Source organism: Neomonachus schauinslandi, chromosome 4, assembly GCF_002201575.2.
Source record: "Neomonachus schauinslandi chromosome 4, ASM220157v2, whole genome shotgun sequence".
NCBI lineage: Eukaryota > Metazoa > Chordata > Mammalia > Carnivora > Phocidae > Neomonachus > Neomonachus schauinslandi.
The window spans coordinates 92,228,446-92,245,923 of NC_058406.1; the positions used below are offsets into that span (position 1 = coordinate 92,228,446).

Here is a 17,478-nt window from a genome sequence, read left to right on the forward strand (position 1 = left end):
ATGTGTTTCGGCAAAGCGGGTGCGCTGGGCTGGGATAGAGGAATCAAGGGTAGAGGGCAGGAGGAAGAGTGGGGAGGCTGGCGGGCGGGGGTTTGCAGTCCGTCCCCTCCACGGGGTTCGGTCTGGTTTTTGTTCTCGATTGGGCCCCAGTCCCGTCTCGGCCTACCCACAGCCCACGCGCCCCCCGAGCGCTCACTTGGTCCCAGGGGCCTTCCTCATGTGGAGTTTCTCCTCTTTCTTGATCTTCAGAGTTGCTGGTTAACTACCCCTTTGGTACACGTCAACAGAGGAAGCTCTTTCCTCACCACCACCCCCCCAAACTTGTTGGGGAACAAGTTTCTTCCTCTTCGAGGAGCGCCTCACAGAGGGCCAGGATGTTACATTGCAGAAGATGTGAGTATACACCTTCCCTTGGGTGGGTCTCAGTTCCCTGGCTATCTGCGAATACCCAGGTTCCATGGAAGAAAAATTCGATGGAATTTGTGATCTTTGGGGTGACAACATGAGAAGGTGCCCTGGTCCTCTGCAGCCAGCTGTCAGATCCAAAGTAGGAAATTAAAGGACCCTTGCTCCCCACTTCCAACACCCACCAAACGCAAGCCTATCTTCATATAGTCCTCTATGTTGTCCCCACTCCATTCCTACCTTCAAAAGCCTCCAAACCAATGCCTCCCATTAGTCCAAACTGGGAATGTTGCTATGCTGCTAGATCAGTTTATGAAATGTCATCAGACTGAGGGTGGGATTACGGCAAATTCAGCTCTGTGGGGCTTACAGGACTGGATTCACTGGAATGCACCAGAATGTCATTTACTCTACCTAGCCAGCCACATTTCTTTGCAGACTGGTACACCTGCCTTGCTCATATAATTGTTTCTATGGTCTTCACTCAGAGGAGTCAAAAAAGAAAGCAACTTCTACAGAAGATTCAGATAAGAACAATTTGAGTTCACTCTGTTTTGATGACTATAATATTCTCTGTGTATTTTCTTTCTTTTTTTTTTTTTTAATATACTACCTGAAGGTATACGGATTGGCATACAACCTCTCTAAGATCCCAACCAGTAGAAAAGGATATACTTTTGGTGCCAGAACAGCTGAGAGGTTTAAGGAAATCAACAAGGTTAGAAATGGCTTGAGTGTGCTTAGATTTTAGTGTGATCCACGTTGCTGCATGTATTTGCCTAGGGAAGCAAAGCGGGGAGATCGGAAAGTTACCGAAAATTGTGCCCTGAAATTCAAGAAAAATATTTAGACAAACGCTGTGAAGAAGTCTATCTGAAAAGCTTGGGTGTTAGCATCTCAAATGTGTGTGAGAGCCCCGGGAGCGCGTGGAAAACAATTCTTCAAAGAAATGGTATCAAGACAGGGCTTCAGGGCTGACACAGCTAACATTAAGTACCAAAGCTTTGTTTCTATTATCTTGCCACTTAAAAAACAAATTGCCACTTTTGAACCCTTTTGTGTGATTGGATTTCAAGTCTAAAAGTCTTCAGTATAGGATCCTAATCTGTTGTTGGATATTTTTCTGACAGTGGAGCTCAAAGAGAGGGGTACTGGCTCTAAAAAAATCTCTGAGTGGGATGGTGGGGGCAGCAGGTGCAGCAAGTCACCTTGGTCCTTTAACTCCTGCAGATCTCTTTCTACAGCCCCAGCTTATGTGCCTTTAGATAGCTGAACCCCACACTTATCTTGGATTTCTCCCAACTGTAGCCTTATATCTATAGCTGGGGTGGTGAAACTATAGCTGATACAAGAAGAGAAAGAGGATGAGTTTGTTTTCTTTAATTAGAGGCTTTATATGTATATATATATAGATAGATAGATAGATAGATACATATATATATATATATGTATCTATCTATATATATATATCACCCTCTAACATGTTTATCTTTTTCTGACAAACAGGACATGATGCTTTACCCCGGCATGTACCAGGCTGCAAATCCTCAGGAGCAAATACACAAACAAAATTTTGCTCCATTTAATGCCTTGTTGCCTCGATTTAGGACATACTCAAAGGACAATTATTATCCTGGGTATGTCTCCTCTCTTCTGGAGCATTTCATCAAACAGCAATAGAAAAGGATGTATAAAGGAGGGGTTCCATCCAAACCATGCCAGCTGAATAAGAAACCACCCACCCATCTTTAAAGAGCCAACCGCTGACCTTCCAGATCTCTGGCATTACAGAATTCTAAATCATAGGGTTTCACTCAATCAATAGCTATAAATGTGCCAGGCACTTCCAAGGGGTCCAGAGATTTTGTGTGAAACCCCTCACACAAGGCTCCTCATTCCTTGGAACTTACTCTCTCAAATCCGGACAGATGAGAAGCAACTACACTCAAAAAAACCCAATGGTAATAAGGACGGTTACCATATAATTTAGCAGTCAGACAGTGACACTTCTGAGAGGGAGCTTACTAATTATGGCAAGAGAGTAGCCATGAGCTAGGTTTGCCACAGGCACACCAGGCAGTGTGGTGACCCGGTGATGTGCTGTGAAGACAGTGAACAGGGTGGTGGTAATGGATGGATGGCGCTACTTTGGCAAGGATGTCCAGAAAGGTCTTTAGGGGCAATGACACTTGACCTCAAGTCTGAATGACAAGACTGAGCCAGCCCCGTGAGGATCTGGGCCAGGGCTTTCCAGGCAGGAGGAGCTGCAAGTGCAAACGCTGTAAGCTGGGGAGGGACTGGTGGGAGGAGTGAGGAGGAGGCTGGTGCGGCTAGAGTGTGGAGAGCAAAGAGGAACTGAAAACAGAGCAGGAGTGCTGGGGCTGAGCCCGTGGCCCGGGTAGACCGAGTGCTTCAGGAAGCCATTCGGCAAGTGGAACTGCGGGGCAAAGGGTCAAGGTCTTTGTTTTGCTCATGAGAAATCCAAGGATCAGTGAGTGAGTGTAACTTTCTCAAGGTTGCATTAAGGAAGTGGAAGTGTTGACTCTTGGCCCCCGTGTCCATTCTAAGTACTATTTCCAACACAGCAAAGAGTCTACACGAAAGACCAAGTGTTATGAACAAAGGCAATAATAATGCCGCATCAATCAAACTTTAACTGCTTCTGCCTCCTTGTCCTGAGATTGCTGATTGAATTATCATTACACTTCTAGCCCCAGTTTCCCATCACAGGCAGTACTTATTCATGACTGTGGTAGGCCCTTTTCTCACCCACCACTCCTGGGATCTTTTGGTCCCTCAGCCAAGGATACTGAGTTGCAGAAATATTTTTCAATCTAGAGTTCATTTTAACTCTAACTGGGATGTCAAGACTAGATCTCTCTCTTTTTTTAAAAAGATTTTATTTATTTGAGAGACAGAAAGAGCACAAGCAGGGGGAGTGGCAGAGGGAGAAGGAGAAGCAGGCTCCCCACTAAGCAGGGAGCCCAACGTGGAGCTCAGTCCCAGGACCCCAGGGCCATGACTCGAGCCGAAGGCAGATGCTTAACCGACTGAGCTACCCAGGCGCCCCAAGACTAGATATCTTTAACACTCACAGCTAATCAGAAATACATTAACAGGCAAGGGAACCCCACACTTGCCCCACATTAAAAAGCTAATTGGGCTGTTGCTTTTTCTCAAGGAATTAGGCCAAGTTCAGGGATAGTTGTGGTACTGATGGAGTTCCTATATGGTCCCTAAGTCATTACACATGATGCTTTGTATTTTTATTTCTAGCCCTGGCACATACAACCTGGAGGTGAAACCACCCCCCAAAATCACCTGGCCAATGAAATTTGGATCTCCAGACTGGGCTCAGGTTCCATGTCTACAGAAAAGAACCCTAAAAGCTGAGGTAAAAAGACTGGACTTCTGTACAGCCTCTCTCTTGTACGTTCATATGTATCAAGGGTTCTTTTCCAGGAGTGTCTGAATGAGCTTCAGGAAGTCCTTGTTCCCCTGACAGCATTTGTATGTGCAGTTTTGTGCAGATATGCATATGAGAATCTTTTTGGAGAGTTGCACAGTTTTGTTAGAGTTTTAAAGGTGGGTATGACTGACAAAAGTCACATTTTCTTACTTAATCCTCAAATAATCTTCTGGTGCAGGAACAGGACAATTATACCTCAGTGATAGAGGAGGAAAATCAGGCTCTGATGGATTAAGTGACTTGTGCAAGTTGACAACTTGAATCTAGATCTTGTGACTCCTAAGCCAGTACTCTTTCCATACACCACTAGAGTATTAGATCAGCAGGGGGCTGTAGAGCATTCTGGTGAGAAAATGGATTCAGGAGACAGACTGCCTGGGTTCAAATACTAGCTACCATATTGCTGGCTGTGTGATCTCAGGTGATTTTTCTAAGCCTCAATTTTCATTCTTTAAAATGGATATAATAGAATCAAGCTGATAAGGTTTTAAAGATCAAGCAAATATAGAAAAGCATTTAACATAGTACGTGTAACATAATAAATGCTCCACCCATGTGAGCTATCATAATTCCAGAGGTGCTGTTTTTTAAGAGGAACCTTGGATTAATTCCACAACTATTTATTAAATGCCTAACGTATCAACATCATCATGCTAGACCTATGAGTAACAGTCAGGAATCAAACACATAATCTTTGTTGTTGAGAAGTTTACCAGTTATACTTGGAGATTTACCAAGTCCTAGCATGACAGCACAGTAAGATGACAGAGAGTAGCTGTACTTTGACAGAATCCTAAGGGTAGGCTCTTATGGGTGGGCTTCAGGTGGGCCACAACAGCGGTGATGTGCACTTCTATTTTGCACAGCCAGGAGGACAGGAGGCGGAGGGTTCTCATTAGAATATTGACCTAAATAGTATTCCTTCATTGCAGTTGTCCACCGACAAGGACTTCAGAAAGCACCGGAACCGTGTGGCCTACCTAAGCCTGTTTTACAGTTGAGGAGCTGTGACTACCTTCACATGCTCCTCCTAACCATGGATCCAGGACTGAGGACAGAGCTGCTCTTCCCCCCTGCACTGCCCTGCTCTCTTGTCTGCCAGCATGGGGCCCAGGGAGGGAAGGGGCTCATAACTACTATGTGAGAACAGAAAGACTACATCAGACTATTCTGTGTCCACGTGCTGGTTTGTCATATACATACATAGATGGGTCTGGGGTTCCTGCCCAGTGTTCAGTGGGGTGGCTCCATTTTACTGAATTAGTCATGGGTCTCTGTCCTCATGCTCTAATCCCCAGGTTCCAGTTTTATGTATTCTACCACTAGCCCTGGAAACAGGGGCTCTTGGCCTCTCCATATCAAGGATTTCAATGAGATTTGGGCTTGTTTGGGCTCGTATTTGGGCTTGCTGCATATGGAGGATATTTGAAGGCAGAGCAAAACATGTTTTAAGGGTTCTTCCGGGGCACCTGGGTGACAGTCGGTTAAGTGTCTGCCTTCAGCTCAGGTCATGGTTCCGGGGTGCTGGGATCAAGCCCTGCATCAGACTCTCTGCTCAGCACGCAGTCTGCTTCTCTCTCTCCCTCCTCCTCTGCCCCTGCTCATACAGTCTCTCTAATGCTGTCTGTCTCATGCTCTCTCTCTCTCTGAAATAAATAAATAAAATCTTCAAAAAAAAAAAAGAACTCTAAGCTTCTAAGTTCCTGGTGTGGAGTGGGAAGGAAGGTCCTGATTTCTTTGCCTTTCCCAGATTAATATAAAATTCACAGAACCCCAAATTCCTAATTTCCCACTATATAATCTGTTTCATTTGTCAATCATCATAGAAATTGAGTTCCTACCGTGTGTCAGGAAGAGTGGCAAGGGCTGGAGATATAGCCAGAATCAAAATAAGCTCCTTCACTGGCTTCTTAGACTGGCCTGAAGTATGCTGAGGCCTCCCCAGAAGGCTAATGGACTGGGTCTGCTCTCCAATCTGAATGATCCCCAGAAGACTTCCAAAGGTATAAAGGTCAGAACACACAGAAGCCACCTTCAAAGTACTTATCTAGACACTCTGGCCTGAGAGGTAGGCCCTTTCCTTCCAACACTAACTGAAATAACTCAAGTATAATTCCTTCAGGATGGGCACGAAGTGTGGTCTATCTTATCTTTTAATTGGGAGGTCTTTAGTCCCGCTTAGTCATTAGCAGAAAGGTGGGAAGTCTGTATATGTCTGAATACCAAAGACTGAGAAGCTGTCAGTGACTACAGAAAAGCGTTAGTATTAGTATTACAATACTCTCTGGATTGTTGGCACAGAATTTGAGTGAACACAATCAATTTAGGCTGGAAGGAAAATAAAATCATTTGCCATTCCTGGGCTAGACTATTGAAATCCTCCTCTAGCTATTCACATGGATGTAATAGAATTCAGTATTTGCTTTGGGGCTGTGGGAAAGATGATGCCCGTACACTTCAAAACCCAAAAAAGAAATTCAGATTGATTTTTGTTTTTTATTTTATTTCTTTTAGTGAAAAGTGTTCCACAGCCATTTTTCCCAGGCTGCTTGTGTTCAGAGCTGTGAGGGGCCAGGATATTAGATCTCAAGAGAAGGGTAGCAAGATGACTCAGAGAACGACAGAATTTTCCTCAGTGTATTTTAAGCCTCCATTAGCCATGCCAGTTATGTCATAGTAAGCCAAGAAGCTAGCCTCCCATGTGTAAGGACAAGAAACTGGGACACGGACTGAGGATTAGAAGTGCTGAGTCAGAAGGTCCACCCATAGGGAACACTATGATGAACTTCTCTGCAGGGAACCCATAGTTTGTCCAGTACTTTTGACATATTCCTGAATAAGGCAACACAGGCATTATTTCCTTGCCAGTCGTCCCATTTAATTAACAAAATCTCCCAAAGAGAAAGCCTCTTTCCCAGAAAGAGAACAACAGAAGCTCTCCCCAAACCCTTCCCTATACCCCTTTGCATATGATTTGAGGCTTTTCTTTGTTACACGGTTGAAATAATGCATGCCACCTTGATCCTTGGATCCTACATACAGGGAACTGTTTGTGTCCTGAACATCAGTCCCAGCTACCGTGGAAGTCATAGGTCTTCACACCAGTTAAATCAAGGAGCCTGGAACAAAATGTTTTGAGCCATCAGGAGCTGGCAGCATTTTCTTATAGACTATTTAGGAGCAGGAAATGGTAGCAGTGGGAAGCTGATGATGTCAACAGATACCCAAATGGCCCCTCCAATGTGGCTTCCTGACAGGCTCCAGGGAACAGGTTATGTGACCCCCATAGGGCTAGACAGGATGTCTCCTCTACCTGCTTGAAAGAAACTCAAAACAGAAGGTTAGGAAATGTGGGGTGTTAGAACATGTGTCTCAGAAACATGTCTCTAGGGCCATGGGAATCACAGGTGAGTAGCTCTCCTATTGCTTTGTCAATCATAGCTTTCTTGATTTTACAGCTTTTTCCAAAAATAATTGCTAATGAGGACTGCTAGTATAAGGGTTTGCCATGGTCTTGAGTCTTGTTCCTCTTCTCCCCAAAGTCCACCATGTTGACAATTTAAAGGGGCCACTGCCATATTTCAGAGTCACTAAGTTCCCAAACCTCTTTGACAACTAAAGGCACCAACTTTCTTAACATCATGTTGTTGACCAAGAAAGAATTCACTGACAATTTAAGCAAAGAGGCATTTATCTGGGCAATTAGAATTGTAATTCAGAGACACAGTTTCAAGTAGAAACCTGACTCGGGTTCTGAGGAAGAAAAAGAGGACGCAGAGCTGTAAAGGTGAAAGGCCATGAGAGCAGCTCTCATTCAGGTCCTCCAATCCAAAACAGGGATTGGTTGGGTCAGTGTGCAAATGAGGGATTGAAACTTCTTCAACTGCATTGGCTCCTGTCCAAGGGAAGAATGTGACCCATTCAGGTGTCATGGTGAGGAGGAAGTTGAGTCCAGGCTGAGGGCTTCTAGCAGGCAAGAAGTTCATGGCTCTTCCAATGAGGACTTGCATAAATTCCTCCTCCCTTATGGCCTCCCGACCCTATTTTCAAAGAGACTTTCTTAGCTAGGCTGGCTTGCTTCATCTTGATATCTCCTTTTACAGTGTTTACATGATGACTTGGGGTACTATCCACCAAAAAGCTTAGGAATCTCTGCTCCAGGATTTGGGGGCCCTGAGAGACCCAGTGCACTCACTTCCCAATCTCTGCAATTTCATATCCTGCATCAAAGGTCCCCTTACCAGCAGATACAGTTGCTGTGATAAGCAGTCTAGAGATCCTGTTGCTTTAGCCTCATCTTCAAAAGCCTCTAGGATTTCCAGGGGAGAGAAGAGAAGGAGATTTTGGTAGCTACCTTCATTGTCTATTTTCTATACTAAGTGCCTCTTGGGCTACTTTCCAGTTCACAGCAACTCTCCATTTCTGGAAATAGCCCCTAAAATACAGGGATAGGTTCTGGTGAGGTATAACTTGAAACAAAGAGAAACAGACTCTAAGATCCTTGAATCTGAGTTACATTTAATGACAATTCTGGAGAGAAGGCCCAGGAATTCCTGGCAGAGGTCCAGGAACTGTCATACCTGCTGTGACTTCACCTTCCCTTTTAAAGTTCTCATCTCCCAGTTTTGTATGGCCTGCTAAGCTCTTTCCTGCCTCAAGGCCTTTGTTGATGCTGTTGCTGGGTTGCCATTTCCTGAGAAAATTCTTCTTCCTGTCCTTTGTATGCCTGATTCCATTTAATTCTTCACAGCTCAAAGGTAATGTGATGTCCTCTGAGAAGACTCCCCTGACCACCCTAATTCTTTTTCTTTTTTTCCTTTTCCATTTCTTTTCTTTTCTTTCTTTTGTTCTGTATCTTTCACTACATTGTAAGTCCCACAAGAGCTGGGATCATGTTTGTCTTGTTCACTGCTCTATCTCCAAAGTGATGCACAGTGCATAGAATACAGAAGGTGTTTGATAAATACTTACTGACGAAAGATATAATAAATTGTTCCACTCTCTCAATTCAATAGTTTCTTCTTTGGGTTCTTATAGATACTTATATCCTTCCAATAAATTCTTTTTTGGCTTAAGCTAGCCGGAGAGTGTTTCTGTTGCTTGTGATCCCAAATACCTTAACCAGTGTACTGACGGCAGCACCCTTTGCTATCTCCAGGAAATGCAACTCTTATAGAAAATCCACGAAGGCACCAGCTCCTCTACAAGAGGACACAGGAGGAGTGCTCCATTCTCACCTTAATATAGTAAATTGCATTGAATATTCAGTCAATGCCATCAAATTCATGGTGACAAAGGAAGTGAGTGACAGAACAGATGAACATTTTGTGGTTGAAGGCTGTGGATGGTGGTGAATCTAGGCAGAGAGTTGGTCTGTATTAACATCAGCAGACCCCAGGAATCCTCCCAAACCATCCTGATAGCAGCTTTTATTATGCACTTCGTAATAACTCCTGTTGGATTTTTACAGTTAAGATGAACTAAAAAATATTAATTTACTCAATGGATGAGTGTTTTTAACTTAAACTTTTTTTTTTTCTTCAGTGTACCTATTGAACAGTATTTTTCCATTTGTAAGATCAAAGATACATGTGCATTTTCTTTATTAGGGGCAGACTATATGTCTTTGATTCTAAGATGTTCATTGTTTTATATTTACTGTTTCCAAAATTAAGATGTAATTTACAATCTGTGAATACATTTAACAAAGCCCTTCTGATCCCCAGAGAATTACTATTAAATATAGTCTGAGTCCTCTACTTGAAGGTGCTTTAATATCTTAGGATATTTAGTTCCTCTGCCATAGTTAGCAATGTTATAGCCTATTAACACTTGGTTAAACATTAGGTTTTTTCCTGATTATACTAAGCCTGTGATGAACTCTTTGAAACTAGATCACAATCTCCCTAATTTATCTATTTTTTCTAGTTCAAGTATTTAATAGGTAGGAAGTTGTTTTTTGGTTTTTGGTTTTTGGGGTTTTTTTAATGAAAGTATATTAGCCAAATTGGGTAACTTAAGAGTGGGGGGAGATGTTGAAGTTTGGGGAGATTAACCTACCAACATTTTTTATTTGAGTGATTTGTGGGCAAGGTAAGGAAAAGCTATATTGGTGGAGTGGATACTTTAGGCAGAAGAAATATGGATCAAATACTATAGATGAGAATTAGCTTGCTAGCTGATAGGTAACCGCCAGAAAGTTTACTTAGCTGTTAGAGTGAGAAGAAAAGCAGTCACTGCAATTCATTCTAACACTGCACTTCCAGAATGGCTATCTCTGGAGAACCCGGAAAGAGAAAAAGAGACAGGGGCAAGTTACTTTTTATATCAAATAATTTTTTTGCTGAGGGTTCTAGAGGGGAGGGATGTGGGGGGATGGTTAGCCTGGTGATGGGTATTAAAGAGGGCACGTACTGAATGGAGCACTGGGTGTTATATGCAAACAATGAATCATGGAACACTACATCAAAAACTAATGATGTAATGTATGGTGATTAGCATAACATAATTTTAAAAATAATTTTTTTGCTATCTAATTTTAAGAATAATTGTGGGAATGCACCATTTTCATAATTAAATAGTGACTTACCACTGACTTGGGCAACTCTGTACATGCAAGTCAGGTTTAATCTTAGAATCCTCTTTGTCCAACTCCAAGCCTAAATGCCTGTGAGACCCCCAATCCTTTCTGATGGCTTCCCAGAAGACAAGCCCAGGGCTCTGCATTCTCATCAGCTGGGGTGCTTCTCCATCACCAAGCCCCTTCTCTCCCACTCATTGTTTTCTACACTCCTTTGAGTGTTTGACAGCCCAGTCTCCATTTACCATTGCTATTTCTACACAACTGCTCCCACCTGTCCTTCCCACCAGCAGACGTCGGTTTCTCCCAGACACCAGCCTCTTTCCCCTCTGCAATACCCATTTCCAGCTCTCCTCTGGCACCATTGTTTCCTACTCCAGCCCTATGGACTCTTTCTCTTGCCTTCACCCTCATCCCCTAGCCATGGAAAGACTCTTACTTCCAAATGCCAAAGTTCCAGCTGCCAATGGCTAGCAAGTCAACTGGATCTCTGTAGCTGCAGAAAGAAACAAAGGGGCACATTCAAGTGAGATCTCTGTGAGGCTACAGGATACAGACACTGTGGAAAGTGACTATTCTCCCCTCATTCTCGACTGGTAATGGGCAGCTCCCAAGTATGACCCTAAAGTCCCACATGGCAAGTGTTCCTCCCCATCTGCCCACATTAGTGTTTACACCATAATTTACCATGTGTGTTAGACATCTATGTCTCCTTCTCAGGAATAAACTATCTGCAAAGGGCTTTGCCTGCCAGAATCTTATGTTATTTGAGAATGAATTAGGGACTGCACTTGGGCTCTCCATTATCCCTCTGTCTCCCCTTCACTGTGGATTCAATTCCCCTGACCATTCTTTCAGGGCTCAGAACTGAGGACACAGGACATCAACATCATTACATTCATAGGGAGTAGTCTCGTCATTTATGCCGGTGAGGGCATATATCAGGTGTGTGCACAGATGTGAATCTGCATCCGTGGGGAAGAACTTGGCTGGTTCTGGTCGAGACTGGGGCCAGTTGATAAAGTAGCACACTGGCTTATAGGCTGGGCCTGCAAGGAGAAACCAGCCATCACTGTAGTCTCCACTGTCGGTCTCACATGCTGATGACCTCTACAAGGGGAAGGGCTACCTTGGAGTTAGCTTGGCATGATCCCAGTAGATACTGCTATGCTCCACTCCCATGCCTATGGGAGAACTTTAGTTAAACAGTCATGACACTTTTTTCAACAGAATCTGAGCAAGGCCTAAGCACCTTTTATGACTCAGAAAGCTTTAAAAATCAATTAGAGCCAACACATAAAATAAAATCAATTTGCCATCACAGAAACAAGTAGCCAGGATAATTATGCTCCTTGTATGAATAACTTCACAGACTGTTCAAGTTCATTATCAATAAAACAGCTACCTTTTGTAGATGGCATATAGAGGGATTGGTGCTTTGTTTAGAGGCTTTACACACATTGTTTTGCTTAAATTTTAATTCCTGCAACGGTCTTATGAGGGAAATATTATCCTCATTTTTAGATGATGCTCAGAAAAACTTCTCAAAACTGAAAGATTAAGATTAATACCAATTCAGTCATCTATTCTTTCCCCAAATATTTACTGGGAATGTACTGTTTCCAGGCAGTCTTATTCCAAAGCTCATGTTCTCCTCACTCTCCTCTCCTGAGTGGCCCCATCTGGTCTGGGCCTTAGTCTTATCTCACACTCATAGCCAAACACCTAGGTATCAATCATGAAGAAGGTGAGGTTTGAGGGGAGAAAAGACAACACAAAGACAAGTATGGACTGCTAGGAATAGAGACTGTACCAGTGTTGGCATCAGAACATATGGATAAGTCTTGGTGCTGAGTACTGAAGGACAAGTCACTTGCCCTCTCTGTGCCTTAGTTTTTTTATCTATCAGTGAGGCATTTTGGATTTGATGAGCTCTGTTTTCTCCCAGCTCTGACATTCTGGAATCCAGCAAAATGGCTGGTGGCTTGTGGTTCTAGTCCTGACTTCATCGTGGAAGGAGAAGGGAGTGCAGAGTTGGAAGAAAGGAGAGGAAGAGGAGTAACTTTCAGGAAGATTAGACTGGGAAGAGAAGGTGGTGTTATTCCTGACACAGGAGCTCCTACAGCAGAACAGCCATACCTAAAAAACAAACAAACAAACAAACAAAAAACAAAACAGGAAGTTATACAGGCTTCCCAGTTGGGGCTTGCTGCCACCCAGGAGACTTCCAGGGTGTCAAGCGCTCAAGGGCCTTTGGATTTATTGGTGGCCTTTCCCAGGGCTCGATTTTATCATTCCCTAGTCTAGACTTCCAGTTCCTCTGCTCAGGGCCCAGGGCATGGGGTGGGGGAGACCCTGTGTAGCAGCGTCATGGAAACAGATGTCTGCCCTCCACCCCATTTCTAGGGAACTCCCCCTCTCCACCTGTGAGAAGGAAGAAGGGTGAAAAGACTGGAAGACTCAGAGCTCCAGAGCAGCATCCTCCCCATCATGCCTCCACACCAGCTCCCTTGGTCATGGTCAGCCTCCTTGATCAGCCCTATAGAAGAGAAGAGTGGCATAGCTACCATCTCAGGACCACACGTCCCCAAGGCCTTCACGTTCATATCTCCACCCATCCCACATTCATGAGAACAGGCACTGACCCCCCAGTGGAGAGAGTAAGCCAGCAGAACCCCCTAACCAGCAGGCCTCACTACTCTTGACACAACTGCTTACAATTGGAGGTATTAACTCAGCACTGAGGTCAGGTCCCCTTAGGGGTGTGGAAGCCCAAGGAGAGAGTGAAGGGCACTGTGCTGGGAATCATGGTCCCAAGCCCAGGGCCCAGGGCCAGGAAAATACATGAGGGGCTGAGATGAGATACTGAAGCATTTAATTGAGGAATGTAATTTTCCTTCTTCAGGACTGGGCCCTACACTCAAGGCCAGTAGCAAAGGTCCTGGAAAGGATCCAGTTCAGGGAAAGGGCACAATTAGCCCTGCTCATCTTCTTCCCTGTACCCTTGTGCTTCTATTGCCACAGCTCTGGAGGGGAAAGACAGGGCAGCCATAGGATGCTGCGGCTGCCAGTTCTCTTCCCTTATTTCAGCCCAGGGCAAGGACAAGGAGAGGGCAGTTGCTACCAGAGAAACGTAGACCTTGTACCTATGCCCACTTCTCCTCATTCTGGGAGGGGTAGTGGCAGTAGGGTGTAAGGAACATTGTGACCTACTTTTGGTAGAGCCTGACTCCCTAGGAAAAACAGATCAGGGGAGGGCAAAGTGTGCAGGAGGGGAGGGTGGTCAGTGTCACCCAGGTGTCAGGGCTTGTTTCCGCTCACCTTGATGCAGGTGTCAGGGCTTGTTTTTTCTCACCTTGATGCCCTGAGGCCATAGATTTGCCACTGCCAGCAGCTGTGCTCTCTCAGCCAGCAGATAAGAGTGGGCACAGGTGCAGGGGCCGCTGACAGCTTGGCCTGAAAGCAGATCCTCAGGCTGAGCCAAGAATTTGGCTGAATGCATCTCACCGCCTTCTCTGGAAGGAGCTGATTCAGATGCCCAGGGTGAAATTGATCTTTGGGTCCCTAGAACTTGACACAAACTAGGCCCTTGATGAAAGTTGGTTGGTTTTATCCTAAAACTTCGCTATTAAAACAGTAAGAAATATTTATTATTTCATATAGTTTCTGCAATTCAGGAGCAGCTTGGCTGAGTGTTTCTGGATTGGATCCTGTCATAAGAACTGCAGGTTGCAGTCAAGATATTGGCTGGGATGGTCCTTGAAGGCTTGACCAAGTCCACAGGGTCCATTTTGAAGCTGACTCATTTACATGGCTGGCAAGCTGGTGCTGGCTGTTAGCAGGAGGTCTCAGTATCTCTCTGTGGACCTCTCTGTAGGGCTCCTAGAGTGGTAGCTCTTTCTCTCAGAGTAAGTGATCCAAGGAAGAGCATGATGGAAGTCCCACTCCAACATAGCCACAATATTCTAGTAGTTACATAGGCTGGTCTTAGTGTAGGAGAGAACTGGTGGGCAAGAATCACTGAAGGCCATTTTGGAAGCTGGCATCCACACTGACCTGCAGTTTTTTGAACTCCCACTGTGTGAAGGTATTTTGCTAAATACTGGGATTCAAAAACTGAGACACCATCCCTGCCTCCAGGAACTCAGAGACTAGTGGGGGAGATCTAGATATTGCAGGGTGCCAGGGGAGCACTCAGCAGGGGCAACAGCCCAAACTGGGTTGCTCGTCAACAGCCTCCCAAGTGTCTGACCCTCCTATCTAGCCTTTTTTAGTAGAGTTTTCATATTTTGTCAACTTATCCAGTGCTTCCCAGGGACATGTGCCTGGTACATGGAGAGTGCTCAATAAATCCTGAGTTTTATTATCCTCCTTTCTCTAGACCTGATTCCTGCCTCAGACTCATCTTGTTGGTAGAAGTCCTGATTGTTCTCACTTCCTCAGTTTGCTGACCTGACTCTACCCAGATGCTTTACTATCAACTGTGCACATACTTACAACTCAGGATAGGACTCGCCTGCCTACAGCCTGTAACTATAGAGCCTCTATCAACTGAATTACTCCTCAAGCGATGGACTGATCTGCATCTTTTACATTTAATGGTGTTTACCTCCTCATTCATTCTCCTTTGAAAGGTAAAGTGATACACTGGCATATAGAAGGGCAGATAACCCAGCCCCAGCCCAAGATCTTTCTGGAAAATTAAGAGAGTTTTACCAACTATATAAAAATTAATCCTCAGGATCCCCCAAATTCTCATACCTTACAACTTGTCTAGCATCTAGGACATGTTTTATTCCCTTGAGAGAAAACCTGTATTTTTTTTTTCCATTTTAGAGTATCCTGAAAATTGGCCTGGAAATCTTTCTGATCCCCTGGGGGAGAAATATCAACTTACCATCCACTTCCTACTTCCACCACTGCCTGAAGACCCCAAAATTCTGACCTGTACAAGTACTGAATCATGAATACCCACTGACATATGGGAAAAGGAAAAATAGTGCATCATTTAAGGGAAACCATTAGCTTGAAGGAAAAAAAAAATTCCAATAAATACAAAAGTGTTTCTGAACTTCCTATTAAAAATCCTTTTTATAACATTTTTGCTATCTCATGGAACATGTCTTTATTACTTTTCCTTTCTTAAGAAATATTTTTTTGGTCACTTTCACTGATGTATTTTTCTTAATGAAACTTATAATCAATTTATCAAATAAACACACATACACTCTTTGGGATTTTAAATTAAAACATTTAGAGATTGACATGTGAAAATTGACAACACTATAATATTGAGTTTTCCCATCTAGGGACATGATTTATTTCTGAGGGATTATGAGAGCCACAAAGAAGAAATTTATATATTTTATTTCCTCAGATCCTCAGGGCCCAACAGATTGCCTGTGGTGTAATAGATAGTCAATAAATATTTACTGATTCTTTATCAGGTTTGAGTGAAATGTGAATGAAGTGGGAAGCTTTTCCTATGCTCTAAAATTATTTAATTGTTTCTTAAATGTTGATGGGGTATCTGGCTCTGGTGGTTTTTGGCAAAACTTTTTTTTATTATGTTCAATTAGCCAACATATTACATCATTAGTTTTTGATGTAGTGTTCAACGATTCATTAATTGCATATAACACTCAGTGCTCATCACAACACATGCCCTCCTTAATACCCATCACCCGGCTATCCCATCCCCCAACCCCCCTCCCTTCTGCAACCCTCAGTTTGTTTCCCAGAGTCCAGAGTCTGTCATGGTTTGTCTCCTTCTCTGATTTCTTCCCATTCAGTTTTCCCTCCCTTCCCCTATGGTCCTCTGTGCTATTCCTTATATTCCACATATGAGTGAAACCATATGATAATTGTCTTTCTCTGCTTGACTTATTTCACTTAGCATAATCCCCTCCAGTTCCAACCATGTCAATGCAAATGGCAGGTATTCATCCTTTCTGATGGCTGAGTAATATTCCATTGTATATATGAACCACATCTTCTTTATCCATTCATCTGTTGAAGGACAGCTCAGCTCCTTCCACAGTTTAGCTATTGTGGCCGTTGCTGCTATGAACATTGAGGTGCATGTGCCCCTTCTTTTCACTACATCTGTATCTTTGGGGTAAATACCTAGTAGTGCTATTGCTGGGTCGTAGGGTAGCTCTATTTTTAACATCTTGAGGAACCACCATACTCTTTTCCAAAGTGGCTGTACCAACTTGAGTTCCCACCAGCAGTGTAAGAGGGTTTCCCTTTCCCCACATCCTCCCAACATTTGTTGTTTCCTGTTTTGTTAATTTTTGCCATTCTAACTGGTGTAAGGGTTATCTCATTGTGGTTTTGATTTGTATTTCCCTGATGGCTAGTGATGTTGAACATTTTTTCATGTGTCTGTTAGCCATTTGTATGTCTTCTTTGGACATGTATGTCTACCTGTTCATGTATTCTGACTGTTTCTTGACTGAATTATTTTTTTGGAGGGTGTTGAGTTTGAGAAGTTCTTTGCAGATCTTGGATACCAGCTCTTTTCTGTAATGTCATTTGCAAATATCTTCTCCCATTCTGTGGGCTGCCTCTTAGTTTTGTTGACTGTTTCCTTTGCTGTACAGAAGTTTTTATCTTGATGTAGTCCCAAAAGTTCCTTTAATACTTTCTAGCATCCCACAGAGAACCTCACTTTTACATTCTGGACCCTAAGCTCATGGAAAAGGGAGAGAAAGTGACAGCCTGAAAAACCAGAGGTCTGGTGGGTTTGGGGGCGGGGGGGACATGCCAGACAAGAGAGAAATGGCATGGAAAAATCCAAACTGAGCCTTGGCTTGTTGAAGCTGGGGGTTGGATCCCTGCTCCCTGCTCCTTGCTGGAGAGATGAAAGGTCTGGGGTCTGTGTGACCTACCAGCTCAAAGCAGCACCACCTCATCTCGGCTGCAGGCCAGCACAAAGGCCTGGGGTCTGGGATTTCTACATAAGGTCTGAGCCTAGAAGGACCTCATTATCTCTGTGAAAGTGGAACAGCTGCAGAAGGCA

General features: G+C 43.8%; 1 protein-coding gene across 1 annotated transcript; it reads left to right on the top strand.

Annotated features, from left to right (window-relative positions):
• PIFO (primary cilia formation) lies at nucleotides 1-4,980 on the top strand. The gene is given in 7 exon segments (XM_021690234.2): nucleotides 1-19; nucleotides 250-311; nucleotides 313-393; nucleotides 1,025-1,123; nucleotides 1,912-2,042; nucleotides 3,682-3,799; nucleotides 4,807-4,980. Coding segments are annotated over 7 exon segments (579 nt in total). The 3' UTR covers nucleotides 4,876-4,980.
• Nucleotides 4,981-17,478: the final 12,498 nt, after the last annotated feature.